General features: G+C 50.9%; 1 protein-coding gene across 2 annotated transcripts in view; it reads left to right on the top strand.

Moving 5' to 3' along the window:
• CELSR1 (cadherin EGF LAG seven-pass G-type receptor 1) overlaps window positions 1-15,207 on the top strand; it is a 197,580-nt gene that overhangs the window by 93,619 nt on the left and 88,754 nt on the right. For both annotated transcript variants that reach the window (XM_064283360.1, XM_064283361.1), the window contains exons 3-4: window positions 7,095-7,317; window positions 14,069-14,184. In XM_064283360.1, the coding sequence (XP_064139430.1) occupies window positions 7,095-7,317; window positions 14,069-14,184 (339 nt within the window). The remainder of the gene's footprint in view (window positions 1-7,094; window positions 7,318-14,068; window positions 14,185-15,207) is intronic.

A 15,207-nucleotide genomic window follows, 5' to 3' on the forward strand; every position in this document is an offset into this window, starting at 1 on the left:
GCTGGATGGTCAAAGTTTCACAAAGTTTAATAATTTCTGACGTACCTTCCTCTTTTCTGAAAGCCTGGAATTTTCACTTCTCCTTTCCTCAAATCTTTTTCCTTCTTCTGGTGGCAAACCTCTTGACCTGGACCATGCTGTTGGAAGGTGTCTTCTTTGTTAATACGCAAGAGACTTTTCCGTATTCTTTCTGTATCCTAACACCATGTCATGACTGAGTTCTTTGATGGGTATTGGGGTTGTCTCCAGGTTTGGTGCCTTTGTGTTTGGCTCGCCCTCAAGCCTGCTGCTGGCGTGGTAACTACCTGATGAAATTGTCCCACGGTCAACGTTCTCTGGCTCTGCTACTCTCCTTATGTCTGAGTTCTGCCGTCCATATTGATCTTAATTCTGTCTAAACTTCAGGCTTCAAAGTGCCTTTTATGCTTCTGCTTGAGCTGTACCCTCACTGCCTTTGGAAATTCTAGTTTTTCTGGTTCAAAGCTCTCTTAGTACTAGGAAGGAATTAATTCTTTTATTTACTTAAACACTTAAGACATCAAACCTTTATAGGCTCGTCTCCTCCTGGAGCCCATCCCGTTCTCCTCTCAGCCCTGAGGGCCTCGGCCTGGCTCTGCCCCTCTGGGGGGCCCCCAGTGCTCTCTGCATCTCCTCCCCCCCCCCCCCCCCCGCAGCTCCCAGGGCAAGTTCTGAGCTTGAGCTTGGCTGGCTCAGAAATCAGCCTTCTCCTGGTTCCCGTCAGCAGTGCCCTTGTCCGGGCTCTCCCCCTCCTCTCCTGAACCTACTGGGATAGTCCCACTGCCTTCTAGGTCTCCGTCCCCGATCGACCCATACCCTGAGCCCTGCTGGGTCCTCCTTATCACCAGGTCCAGGCCTGGTAGGGTACACATCTGGCACCTAGCATCAAGGCCTCACCCTTTGCCCTGAGGGGTTCCCTGGCTGGGACCCTGGGACTCCCATGCCTCTGTTGGGCCCTTTCTGGGGCCAGGGGGGCCCTGGCTCCTCTGATGAAGATGTGTGTGAGGCCTTGGGGGTAGGATGGGCCTTCGCTTCTGGAGCGTTTATTTCAGTCGAAAATTTGGGGTGTGGGGATTCCTTTCCAAAATTTCTGTTTGAGGTGGCACATTTGCAGCTATGGCAAGGAGGCTGAGCCCTGTGCCCCTAATACTGAGGCACTGAGAGACCTGGCAATGGGCTAGGAGCCTGTGGCAGGCCACATGGATTATTGAGTTCTGCTATTAATTTGTCCCAGTGAACCTGATCCTGTGCTGAGTAGGACAATGTGGGGTTTCCCTAGGCTTAAAACAACTTTTGGAGGCAGCGATGGTTCGGTGGTAGAATTCTAGCCTCCCATTAGGGAGAACCAGGTTCGATTCCTGGCCAACGTACCTGACAAGCAGCCACTACCGTCAGTCAGTGGGGGCTTTCGTGTTGGCATGGTAACGAACAGGTTTCAGCGGAGCTTCCAGACTAAGACAGGCTAGGAAGAAAGGGCTGGCAGTCTACTTCTGGAAATCAGCCAGTGAAAACCCTGTGGATCACAATGGCCCAAACCCTGACCAACCAATCAAGTGGATGGTGCAGAACTGGCAGTGTTCTGTTCCGTTGTGTGTGGGGTCTCCATGAGTAGGGGGGGCCACCTCAGCGGCAGCTAACAACAACTACAATGGGATGACTCAGAGCAAGCATTTGACTCCAAGCAAAATACTAGAACATACAGAGAACTCAGTGTTTGATTCTGTTGTCCACAGGGTCGATATGAGTCAGAACCGACCGACTCGACAGCACCTAACAACAACGGAGAACTCCAAACTTATTTTGAATACGAATTCCTAGAAAAGGAAAAATACAGTGAAAGCTTGATAGTAAGCACCCCTGAGACCATTTATTTCATTAAAATGGTGTTTCTTTTAAGAGCTGTATTAAATAATTAGGGATAGAGGGCTCATTATAAATTTGATCCAAGTCATTTACCCTACCTTCTAATACTGTCTCAAAAGTGACAGGATACGTCAGCGATGACATGTGTATGATCATATTACATAAGATAATAGCGCCAATAGTACCTGTCTTGCTGGACTCTCTTCCTCCCTTGATAGCTTTGAGGAAGCAGGTGACCATGTTGGGGGACTCCATTGGCAAGGACCTGCAGGTAGCCTCTAGGTACTGAGGAGGACCTATGGCTCAAGTAGCCCTGGTGGCTCAGTGGTTAAGTGTTCTGCTGCTAACCTAAAGGTCAGCAATTTGAACTTACCAGCTGCTCCCTGGGAGAAAGATGTGGTAGTCTGCTTCCATAAAGATTACAGCCTTGGAAACCCTATGGGGCAGGTCTACTCTGTTCTATAGGTAGCCATGATTCAGAATCCACTCGACAGCAATGGGTATGGTTTTGGGTAAGATGGCTTTAAGAATTTAAAATTATCCTATTACATATCCTTTCTACTTCCAGTTCAGTGATGTCAAGTGGGTGGCTTCAAATTGGCTGTAGTGGGAGAATTTACACCACGGAAATTGGCAAGTGCTACAAATCAGGGAGTTGGTTGTTAAACATTTGCCGGCACACCACTGCATTAAAATAAGTTTAAGAAAAAGTGTTAGTGAATTCCTGGACTTTGCAAACAAATTAGCTGGAATGGCTGCTCAGGAAGCATCCTTGGTGTAGACTTGATAGCAGACTCTGAGAAGGAGCCTTCAGAGGACCCAAGAGTCGGCCTGAATGAAGGTGCCAGAACCCTGAGATGAGGCCCTTTCCCAGGCAGGCCCAGCTCATCTGAAACCTGACCACTCAGAGTTCTCACCGCCTTTTTTAAAAAAACGCATTTTTAACTGTAAAATTAATTCCTCACTCATTGCATCAACAGAATTCCTACGTTATTTGAGTCAAATATGTGAATTATGTAGGTTTTGTGATTGCATGGATTAAATACAAGCATTAATCATTGGCTGGGACTGGGGAAAATGCCGGCGCTTATGACTTCACTTCGCAAGCATTTCTTGAGAACCTGCTGGTGCCAGGCCTTCGCCCTCTGGGTGCTGAGCATCCTGGGTGCGGCCCCACAGCTGACCCTGCCCTGTCCCTGCCCTCGCAGAGGCTGGGAGAGGTGGACGTTCAGGAGCAGTCACACAGACGGATGTGAGCCTGGAGCCACAGCGAGCACTCAGGAGAGGAAAGGTTCTTGGTCCATCAGAGTCTGCCATGGGCACCTGGGGCCTGGTCAGGTGGGTGGGCAAAGGTGTCCCTGAGGGCGAGTGCCAGAGTTGGAGGACAGGTGTGGCCAGGAGACAACCAGAAGAGAGGGCGCCAGGTACAGAGAATGACCAATGGATTGACGTCCACTGCCGGGTCATCACTGCTGCTGCTGGGGAACATCTAGGGTCCTCCCAAGTGCCATGTATATTAGCCTGTTACCCCTCCCTGCAGCCCTGGAGGAGACTACGTGGCCACATGGGAGGGCGTGGGGTGGGGGAGTGTGCTGGGGACGGGGCTGGGCATGCAGCTGAGGTCCTCACAAGAGCAGTGGGAGTGACGTGTGATGAGATCGGGGCTGGGCATGCGGGTAAGGTCCTCACAGGAGCAGTGGGAGTGACGTGTGATGAGATCGGGGCTGGGCATGCGGGTAAGGTCCTCACAGGAGCAGTGGGAGTGACGTGTGATGGGGTTGGGGCTGGGCATGTGGGTAAGGTCCTCACAGGAGCAGTGGGAGTGACATGTGATGGGTCGACATTTGAAAAGGCCTCTCCAGTCCTGTGTGAAGAACAAGCAGATTTGCTCTGCAGTGGGCAGCTGGGTGGTCGCTGGGGTTGTACAGTGGACGTGGGGAAGTGATGTAGACTGGGGTGGAGGTGGCAGTGACACAGGGACACAGGACTCTGGAGATGGTTGGGGAGCAAGGAGAAGGAGGGAGGCAGGGTGGCTCTGAGGTCCAGACTTGTCTGCCCTGCACAGTGATGGAGCCCCTCCCCCAGATCCGAACCTGGAAGAGAACAGGCTTGGGGAGGTGAGGACCCTGATTCTAGGATTAAAGTGCCTTGAGAGAGACAGGGGGGAAGTGTTGGATATGGGGTGTGGGGCTCAGGAGAGAGGGCCGGCCAGGGAGCTGTGAGTCCTGGCTTTGCAAGGGTGAGGGGAGCCGGCCCACGCCAGGGCCCCAGGTGTCCACCTTATATGATGAGATGGCACGAGCCTGTCCTGATGGCGGAGAAACCAAGCCCAGCACTTCCCAGAAGCCGGGGAAGAGGCACCCGAAGGGAAGGTGGCCAGAGCACTGAGCCTGCAGATTGAAGCTTGAGTATAGCGCACCCAGATGGAAGGTGGCCCAGAGCTCTGGGTTTGCAGAGGCAAAGACTGACCCCGATTGTAATTTTAGTACAGTGCACAGGGCCACCAACTGGAAAAAAAAAAAATGAAAAACCATCATGGTAACAAAAAACAAAACTTCACAGAGACTTAGCTTTACTTACAACACACTTAAAATAGCAAGAGCTTTCACGCAGAGAAACAGAAATAAGCCAGCCTCATTTTCAGTGGGAAACCCAGATGCTTCAAAGGCACTTATGTCCCTTGAGGCGGGGGGAGTCAGTGGTTTTACCTTCTCACTTTCAAGGCTCAGCCTGAGAAAGAGGGTTTCCCTGTGACCATTGAAAACCTGGAAACTGTGCTTGGAAACAGGACTAAGCCCAAATCCAAACCCACTGCCGTCAAGTCGATTCCGACTCGTAGTGACCCTACAGGACAGAGCAGAACTGCCCCATAGGGTTCCCAAGGAGTGTCTGGTGGATTCGAACTGCTTACCTTTTGGACAGCAGCTGAGCTTATAACCGTTGCGCCATCAGAGCTCCTGGGAACAGGAGACCAGCTACCTGAAGAACGATAAGCGCTTTCTTCACTCAAGGCCTTCCTTTCTCTGGTCCCAGGCAGCAGGCTGCCTTTAGAGAAAATTGTAGACAGATGGAGAAATTGTACCCTCTGGAACTTAAGTGAAGGTGGGTGACTGCAGACTTCCCAGTTGAAGGAGAAGGTGGGATTTGGAGGCTGTGTGGTTGGGGCAGGTGGGGGAAGTGGGCTTGGTGCTGCTTTTATCAAGGATGAAAGTTTGAACACTTGGACCAAGGCCTAGACTTGAATGTCAAGATAATGGAGATTCTGGGACACAGTGGAAGGGAGGACTGCAGGAAGAGCTGTGCCCCCCGGGAGGCCTCCCTTTGTTTGGCTTCACGGTGAGGTGAGCACACCCCGCCCAGTTCCCTCTCTGGGCTTTGTTATTCAGGAATATGCTGTGCTTGACCAACAACTGGCTAAGCTGGAGCTCTGAAAGCAAACATTGCCTAATGGTACACACATTGTTCAGGTAGAAACTGAAGAATCTGCAGAGTCTCAAGAAGGAGAAATGCGTGGTAAGCTAGGCGTTGACTATTAGTATAAGAATTACAGAAGGCTGCAGGCTGCCCACCTGGAGAAGAGGCCTGGGGCTGTCAAGTGTGGGTCAATGTGTGTGTGAGTGTGTGTGTGCGCGCACATCAGTGTGATCATGCGTCTTATCGCAAAGTCATTTGCAGGAAGAGAAGACTAAACAGCCTACATGTCTGTCACTAATAGGATGAGGAACAGATGATTTAGATTCTGAGGCATTCCTCTAATGCAATACTGAGCAGCCATTCAAAAGGAGGAGAGAGAGCTCCTTGGCCTCCCAGGAAGCTCCCCGGGATACATCACTGAGTCAGGCAGGCATGCAGCAGGCAAGGTAGACCAGATGCACGTGTCGCCCACCTTGCGTACTTACTTATCTTCTGGAAGGACACACGAGAAACTGTTGAAGACTTTTACTCTTCATGCCATACTTTCTGTGGTTTGAATTTTTTAGTACGTGAATATAATAATTTTATTTGCAAACACAGTCATTTAAAAACCAGGGGCTGACAAAGAGTTTTGCTGGGGCCTGGGGAATTTTCCAGTTGTGTGAAGCCCCTGATGGTCTGTGAGGAAGTTCTGGCTGGTGTCCACCCCACATGGTGGAGGTGGAGGAAGTGGATCCCGGCCATGTCAGCATGGGGGCTGTCATGCCTACCCCAAGAAGTGAGGACTGCTCTGCCAAGCAGCTGCTGGCCAACATGGTGGCTGGTCTCCAAGCGCTGTTCAGAATTGATTGGTGCTGTGTACAACCTCCCCAACTGCCTTGAGGGAGAAACTTTCTCTGTTGGCGAGCACTGGGACCTTCCCAGCAGGCTGAGTTCCCAGCGCCCTGCTCTGATGGAGCCTCGGGGGGAAGAGGTGGTCAGCTGTGGGCTCCCCAATCAGTCTTTCTAGGAAGCAGGAGGCATTAGGCCCTGAGGAGGGGCATTAGAGTACAGTGGTCCCTGCCTTCAGTGAGCACCCAGGCAGGTGGAGAGATGGACTTGATTAAAAACACTGGAGTCCAGTGTTGGCGGGGTGTGCAAGAGGTCTCCGTGAGAGGCAGGGGGGAGGGGCACAGCAGGAAAGCTGCCCCAGAAGAAAGCCTTCGGGTCCAATCTCATCATGGCATGCTTCAGAGTCTTGGACAAAGCTTGGATGTGTTCAGCGATCATGGTGGCATGGGTGTAGGGAGGGAGGTCTGAGGCCTTCTTTGTCTGTTTCTAGGTAATTTGCTTGTAAGAGAGAGTCTGGCTCAGCCAGTGGGGTGTTTAGAACAGGGGTGGGTGCTGAGAAGTGTTCATTGCTGCATAATCTCTTTGTCCCCTGGAATGCGGGGAACCCAGAGGCTTGGGACAGGGATGGGGTCAGTGCTCAATCAGTTGCCTGACACATTCCATCCTCAGGTGCTTATTGGAAGCCCACCAACCCACCCCAGCCAGTTGTCCTGGGTTCTGTTTGATTACCCTCCAGGCACTGGGTGCCGTTGTTACAATGAGAAAAACAACACACGTATAATTGCAGCTCAACCCTGCTGTGGTTCCAGGGGAGTTAACGCTTGCTTCACAAAAACCCTCACCAGAGCTGTGTTTTCTTTCTGCAGCTGACTTACAGCTCCAGTGTTCCAGAGGCTACGAGGGACTGACTTGCCCCTCCCTTGGCCACTTGTGTGACCTCTGGCTGTGTCCTGTCCTCTCTCCTCCAGGGGAGCACTGTGAGGTGAACGTGCGCTCGGGCCGCTGCGCCAATGGAGTGTGCAAGAATGGAGGCACCTGTGTGAACCTGCTCATCGGTGGCTTCCACTGCGTGTGCCCTCCAGGCGAATACGAGAAGCCCTACTGCGAGGTGACCACCAGGAGCTTCCCACCCCAGTCCTTTGTTACGTTCCGTGGCCTGCGGCAGCGTTTCCACTTCACCATTTCCCTCACGTGAGTGTGTGTCCTGTTGGTACCACAACGAGTACGTAGAACATGGTTGTTGTTGTTAGGTGCCATCGAGTCAGTTCCGACTCATAGCAACCTTGTGTACAACAGAATGAAACCCTGCCCAGTCCTGACCCCACCGTTAGAGCCACTGTGTCAATCTATCTTGTTGAGGGTCTTCCTCTTTTTTGCTGACCCTCTACTTTCCCAAGCATGATGTCCTTCTCCAGGGACTGGTCCCTCCTGATAACCTGGTTACTAGGGCAGAAAAGTGTCACATTGTGTCCAGATATGCCTTGTCTTTCTAGATAACAACAAAAGTGTTGCTCACTGGTGGCCTCTGATACTTGAGTAGCTTTGGCCAGTGCTGGCTGCAGGACTGGCTGCATAATTTGTGGGGCCCAGTGAAAAATGAAAAGCTGGCGTTCCTCATTCAAAATTATTAAGACTTTCAGGATGACAACAATAGAACGCTAAACAAGCTTGGGGCCCTTCTGAGCACAGGGGCCTTGTGTGACTGCACAGGTCTCACACCTGTGAATCCAGCCCTAGCTGCTCTAGTCCAGGTCTTTTGCCAACACTTGGGCATCTCTGACATCTAGGCAGGAGCTCTGGTGGTGCAGTGGGTAAGCACTCAGCTGCTAACTGGAAGGCCAGGGTTCAAACCCACCAGTTGCTCTGAGGGAGAAAGATGTGGCAGTCTGCTTCTGTGGAGATTACAGCCTTGGAAACCCTATGGGGCAGTTCTATTTTGTCCTGTAGGGATGCTATGAGTCAGAATCAACTCTAAAGAAACAAGTTTGGTTTTTACAGGATGCCCAGGTGGCCAAGGTGAAGGAAAAGGGGACCTGCAGTGTATGAATGTCTTGGGGCCACTGCAGCCAAGTACCGTGAGCTGGGTGACTTACAACCACAGAGCTTTATTCTGACAGTCTGGAGGCTGGGAGTCAGAAATCAAAGTGTCCACTGAGCTGCACTCCCTCCAAAGGCTCCGAGGGAGAGTCTGTTCCTTGTTTGTCTCCCAGCTCTGGGAGGTTACCAGCAGTCCTTGGCATTTCTTGGCTTGTGGACTTATCACTCCATCATCACATGGCTGTCTTCCCTCTGTGGTCCCGCAGTGCTCAGAGGTGGGAGGGTGGAGACTGCCTGCTCAGCACCTGGCCTCTAAGCATGACCTCCAATGGGCAGTTGGGCAGACACTCTCAGAAAAGCCCCAGAAGTCAGTTCCGTGGGGCTTGGACATTTAGACTGTGCGTGTATGAATGTGCCAGCGTCTCTGCTTGGGCGTCGCCTACCTCTTGGCAGGTCCAAGAGGGATTTCAGGCCTTGTCTTGGGAGGTCCCGGTGTTGGCCCAGCTGCTCTGGCTGTGGTGTCTTGACCCTCTGTTCCCCATCCCAAGTCGTATCCTGTTACCCCTTGTCCTGTGCCTCTTGTATCCATCCGCTGCTGCCCACCCCAGCAACGCTGTTAGCTTTGACTTCTCCCCAACCCGCTGCTGCCGTCCCAGTTCTCAGCACCTGGCCCAGGCCTCCATCATCTCTTACCTGTGCGACAGCTGGCAGGCACCTGGTGTGACAGCCCCAGTCTGGTTGGCTCTCCAGCCTGCGTCAGGCCGAGCCTGTTACTGCCCTACCATGGCCCCCACCAGGCTAGGGCGCATTTACTTCTCCATGGAGCGCAGGGCCCTTTGTGGTCAGACCTTTATGGCCCCTCCCCCATTTCCTGCACTTCGGGCTCTGTGATGTGGCCCCTGACCCCCTCATACTTCTCTGGGCCTGGACATTCCTGGCACCCCACCCACTCACTTCCTTCAGGAAGCCTGCCCCAGCCTGGCCTGCATGGTGGGCAGTTAGATTGCTGCCGGCCCTCTGGCCACAGCTGTCCTGACTTGGATGTCCCGGCCTGTGGGGCTAGCGTCCCGCCCACCCCGGTGACCCCACCAAGGTCAGACATGTTGCTTCCTCCGCAGGAATGGGCTTGAATCACTGATGGCTTCCTGCATTAGGGCTCAGTCTTCCAGCTCTAAGCTGGTCCTTTATGCGGTTCCCTGGTTGGGGCGGTGAACCCCTGCCAGACATCCTGCTCACAGTTTTTTTCTGGTGTGAGATTATTCAGTTGTGCCAAAGTCCCCAAAGCAGATGGATTTTTAAATCATTAGGTAGTCACACAGCACCTGCTGCAAAACTTGCCCAAGGTCATAAAGCTAGCAACGGGGCTCCACCCAGACGGCTCGCTTGCGGCCCTTGCTCTCGGTACCCCTGCCGATACACATTCTCGCTCCGGGTTTGTGCTTTCGGATTGTGGGCATTTTGCAGGGTCTGTCCAAACCCACCCAGCGGTGCCATGGAACAAAGGCCTGGTGATCTGCTTCCATAAAGATTACAGCCAAGAAAACCTCATGGGGCAGTTCTACTCTGTCATACATGGGTCGCCACGGGTCAGAGTCAACTCGAAAGCAACAGGTTTGATTTTGTTTGTTTTGGTTTGCTTCCTGAATGTCCCTATTTAGACAAGTAAAATAATGACAGTAGCTACTGTTTGCTGAATTCGCGTGTGCAGGCATGGTGCTCATTGCTTTATTTCTAATCCTGAGATTTTTGTCCCTTTTCCAGGAGAACAGGGAAGCTGGAGAAGTGGGAGGAGGTGCTGGGCTTCTGGCTTAGACTCGGGGACCCTCTTGTCTTGGTGGCGTATCGTTTGGTTCTGAAAGTGGTTTTGAGATTCAGGCTGTTTGGAGACCTGCTGGTCTGAAGTTTTACCCCTTTGGCTTCGGCCCATCGGCCATGGCTCCCCCACTTTCTCACCTTCCACTTCTGGGCAGCTTGCTTTTCCATCTTTTCAACTGTGAAATGGACTGTCATGGGGTAAATTGTGTCCCCTCAAAAGTTATGTTGAAGTCGTAACCCCCTAGAACCTCAGAATGTGACCTTATTTGGAAAGAGGGTCCTTGCAAATGTAGTGAGTGAAGATGAGGTATTGGGGTGGGCCCTAGTCTCTTCACCGCTGGTGTCCTATGAGAACAGGAGAGAGAGGGAATACGGCCAGGTGAAGGAGGAGCAGAGGTTGGAGTGATGCTGCCATGAGCTAAGGAATTCCTGGAGCCACCAGAAGCTGAGAGGGACAAAGAAGGGTCTTCCCCGAGAGGCTTTGGAGAGAGTGCGGCCCTGCCGATACCCTGAGTTTAGTCTTTTAGGCTCCAGGACCGAGAGAGACTAAATGGCTGTTGTTTTAAGCCACAGATTGTGGTACCCTGCTAGGCAGCCCTGGGACACTAGTTTATGAGCTAATGGTGGCTCCCGAGTGGGTTACTGTGAGCATTTGGGGAGCACAGGATGTGCCTGGCACGGTTCTGGTTGCCGTTACTCTCCCCGCCCTGCTCACCTATAAAACAAGCAGGTACATCCTTCAACAGCGTCAAGGCCCGAGCCCAGGTGGCCAGGCCTGGTCGTTGCCCTCTGCCTGCTCTCAGCACTGAGCCCTTGCTCCTCGCCCAGACCCCTGTCCTCCAAAGGCTGCCCTATGGGCACAAGCCCTCGGAAGTGAGGACTCCCTGGAGATCCCCAACCACACTGTGTCTCATGTGGCTCGATGTTGAAAGCAGAGGGAATGCCAGCCGTTCTGAATAGCAGGGGTCCCTGTGTCTTCTGGGCAGTGCCTCAGAGCATGCGATGGGCGTTAGCTTTAGGCTTGTACGTTGGCATATGTGTAGTCATTGTCACCCGCTGCGTGGGCGCGTCCGCATCCCTCAGTCACGCAGGTGGTGACTGCTGGCAGCTAATCAACCGTGGGAGGGGTCCCTGTAGGAGGCTGACCTGAGCAGGTGTCCAGAAATCCTGGTGTCAAAGGCAGAGGCCCTAGGCTGAAAGCTGGCAAAGGAAGCCTATTGGCGCCAGAGCACAGAAAAACTAGAAAATAGTGATGTTTCATTAAATGTCTGCATAACATAATAGTGTGTCCACCGCCATTGGTGTGTGGTGTTGGTAAGATCATGACATTTGACAATAATTGGGTGTTTTCCTGATGCATGCAATCAGGCCAGTGCTAAGTCAGTGAGTGTTTCGTAGGGTGTGACTTCAAAGCCAAAGTAAAAAAAAAAAAGTCTCCCTTAGTTTTTACAGAAGACCAGTTACACCTTTGGGGCTGTGGTTGCAGGTGGATAGGACCCTCAGAGGCACCTGGACCCTCTGTGCAAGCTGAACGGAGCGGCTGGAGTGTGAGAGCTGCGCTGCTATTCATTTTAGACCTTTCCTCTTGCTGTCTCTTCTGTTTTGAGCTTCTGTTGGTCAAGTACCTGGGGACCCCCAATGAGCTCTGTTTTCCCAGCCACCTCTCATTCCTCCTCTACTTTTCCTTGTTCTCCCCCTCTCTTCCCCTGGCCCCCCTCTTTTTACTTGCATTGTTCAGACTCTCCATGTCTTAATTATCTAAAAAAAACTCGTTGCCTTCAAGTCGATTCCAACTTATGGCGACCCTATAGGACAGAGTAGAACTGCCCTGTAGGGTTTCCAAGGAACAGCTGGTGGATTCGAACTGCTGACCTTTTGATTAACAGGTGAGCTCTTAGCCACTGTGCCACCAGTGCTCCTTATTAGCTATCTAGTGCTACTAAAACAGAAATACCACAAGTGGGTGTCTTTAACAAAGAGAAATTTATTTTCTCACAGTTTAGGAGGCTAGAAGTCTGAATTCAGGATGTTGGCTCTAGGGAAAGGCTTTCTCATCTGTTGGCTCTGAAAGAAGGTCCTTGTCTCTTTGAGTTTCTGCTCCCGGGCGATCTTCATGTGGCTCGGCATCTGTCTTCCCCCATCTTTGCTTCTAGCTTGTGCTTAATCTCTTTTATATCTCAAAAAATTGACTGAAGACTCACCCTATACTAATCCTGCCTCATTAACATAACAAAGACAGCCCATTCCTAAATGGGATTATAACCACAGGCATACAGATTAGGAATTACAACACATATTTTTTGAGGGGAGCCTTGATGGCACAGTGGTTAAGAGCTATGGCAAGCTACGGCTGCTAACCAAAAGGTTGAAAGTTCAAATCCACCAGCCACTCCTTGGAAACTCTATGGGGCAGTTCTGCTCTGTCCTGTAGGGTCACTATGAGCCGGAATTGACTCAATGGCAAAAGGCTTTTTTGGGGAGGGGACATAATTCAATCCATAACACTCCCCTACGGTTCCTTCTCTAGTTCTCTGCCTCCAGCAGAGAGGGTTCTTGATGGGAGGGCACAGTGCAGGACATATAACACCAACACTACCTGCTCTCACCAGCTCTTCTCTTGCCTTGGTCAAAAGAAAAACTTGCCAAAGAGAATTAGGAGGGAAATAAGTGTGGCGATGAGCTGATCCCAGGGTTAATTAAGCCCTTTTGCCTGCCCACTCCACTCCCAAAACATCCAGCTTGTTATATGGGTATTTTATTGTTCGTGTTTGTCATCAGTTCTTGCTGGCATTCTAAGCAGAGGAGATTTGAGGTATAGATGTGAGCTATCGATTTTATGTAAGTCAAAGAGAAGGCTGAGCTAGGTGTTTGAGGCTGGTTCAGACAGACTCCTGCTGCCTGAAAACAGATAAACCAGCCTTGAGTCAAAGGAAGGAATTTCTCTCACTTAATCTCTGATGACGGAGACATCCAGCTAACTCAGGAAACAGCCCCAACTTCATTCAGCAGGTTTGCAGGGTTCTCTGTAACCAGAGATTCCAGGGAGACATGGTGCAACTCAACAGCCCTGAAGACCACCAGCCAGGAACCCTCAAGACTGATGGGGTGGTTTTCCTAAGGACCACTGGGGCAGGAGGCAGATTTCTGAGACTGTGTTTCTCTCTTGTCAGAGTAATCAGCTTTTTACTCTTCACATGCGTTAAGTCCCGACAGATATGTTCATTTTCATGCATTTGGTTCTTCCTTGATGCTGTCATCCACTCATTTATTATTTAGCACTCACATGGGTAGGACTTTGTTTTAGGCTCTAGGGTACAGCGGTGAACCAGAGTCATAATCCCTCCCCTCAAGGATCGTACATTCTTATAAACAAATATGTAAATCAGGATAATTTCCAAAATAAACAGGGCCATGTAATAGACAGATGAACTGGGGGGTACAGATTAGATAGAACGAGTCAGGGAGAGTCTCTGAGAAGGTGACATTGCAGTGAATCCCGCGAGATTCAAACAGCCAGGGAAGATTGTTTCAGACACAGGGAACAGCAGGTGCAAAGGCCCTGCGGCAGCAGAGAGCTTGGTGTTTGCGAGCAAAAGAAGCCAGTGTGGCTGGAGTGTGCGCGCAGAGACTTGAGGGCCATAGGCCTTGAGGTGGTCCGTCAACCTAGCATCCCTGTGTGAACGGATGCTGCACCCCTCTGCCCAGGTGTACATGTGGGGGATCTCTTTCCAATAGCAGAAAATTCGCTGCATGTGCCTTCTGTCCAAACATCTCTAGCTGGTGTACTGGCTGTGTGTCATGCTTATAGAACATTATATAATGTAATCTTTGCAAGTTATGCAGGATGTAGTAACCAGATTCACCCATGGAATTTGGTTTGCTACTTCCAGCAAAGAACATCACTAGTCAGGTTTTATGGCTTTTCAAATCTTGATGTGACCAGAGTCTTTCTGGAAGCACGGCCCCACGTTCATCCCACCTCTGGCTGGGCTTGTCATTTCTGGGCTGCCTCTTATTCCCACGTCTGGCACCTGTAAACCTTCTGTTCTGAGTCATTCACCATGAGACATGCTTCTGCTTGGTCCCTCAGGTTTGCCACCCAAGAAAGGAACGCCTTGCTGCTCTACAACGGCCGCTTCAATGAGAAGCACGACTTCATCGCCCTGGAGATCGTGGACGAGCAGGTGCAGCTCACCTTCTCCGCAGGTAGGGCCTCCCCCACAGGAAGGAGCAGCTCCCTGAACGCTTCATGGCACCTTGTCCCTTAAAACTACTCCAGTCCTGAGCAGCCCCTTTGAGCATGTTCACCCTTCCGTCCTCTGACGAAAGAAAGCCAAAGTGTACGAAGCTGTTAGTTGCAGTGTTATTTATAATGCCAAAATATAGAAGATACAGCTCAAATTTCCAAAAATCAGGCAATCATTAAGTAAAATGTGGTACATCTGTACATTAAAAATATTTGCAAAGCCTTTAACAGTGTTTGCAGGGAGATTTTAGCAATATGGGGAGATGTTTCACTACATAAAGACAGTGTGCCCGTGGAAAAAAGACTGGAGGAAAATGTACTGAGACATTAACTGTGATTGTCTCTGCACAGCGGGATTACATGACTTTTCATTTTGTTTTTGGGTCTATATTTTCTAAATTTTGTAAAATGGACTGTTTTGGTTTTTTATATAAATACAGATCATGCAACCCATTAGTAAAAAAATAATCTGGGTAACTCTGATGTAGAGAATATTTCACATCCGTTGAAAGCTCTAAGGAGAGGGAGAGAGTACAAGTGCTTATGTGTTTGGAGTCTTGGTGTAGACTGTTCCTGATTGTGCTCGGTTTTGATGATGCAAACTTGAGAACAGCTCAGAGCTACTGTTGAGGTTCAGCAAGGGTGATCCCTCTGTTAGGGACTTTCTAGATTAAATCGTGATACACATTTTAGTGTGTTAATGGTGTTGGTGCCCAGACAGGGACTCTCCAGCCATGAGTAGCTTTTCTTCTCACCTTCCTGGCCGGGACCCAGCGTTCATGATTTCCTGAGTAGACTCCCTCTGGCCATCCACCCACCCACCCACCCCTTTCTCTCTGCGGCTGTCGTAGATGCTGCTGAGAGAGCCACGTGGCTCCTGGGCTCAGTCCTTTAGAACATCCTAGCTCTCTCAGATCAGAGCTGGAAGATGGCTTCCAGGTGTGTGCTGGGGTTTTTAGCCAAATGCCAGGCACTCTGAATGA

Source organism: Loxodonta africana, chromosome 4 (assembly GCF_030014295.1).
Source record: "Loxodonta africana isolate mLoxAfr1 chromosome 4, mLoxAfr1.hap2, whole genome shotgun sequence".
Lineage (NCBI taxonomy): Eukaryota > Metazoa > Chordata > Mammalia > Proboscidea > Elephantidae > Loxodonta > Loxodonta africana.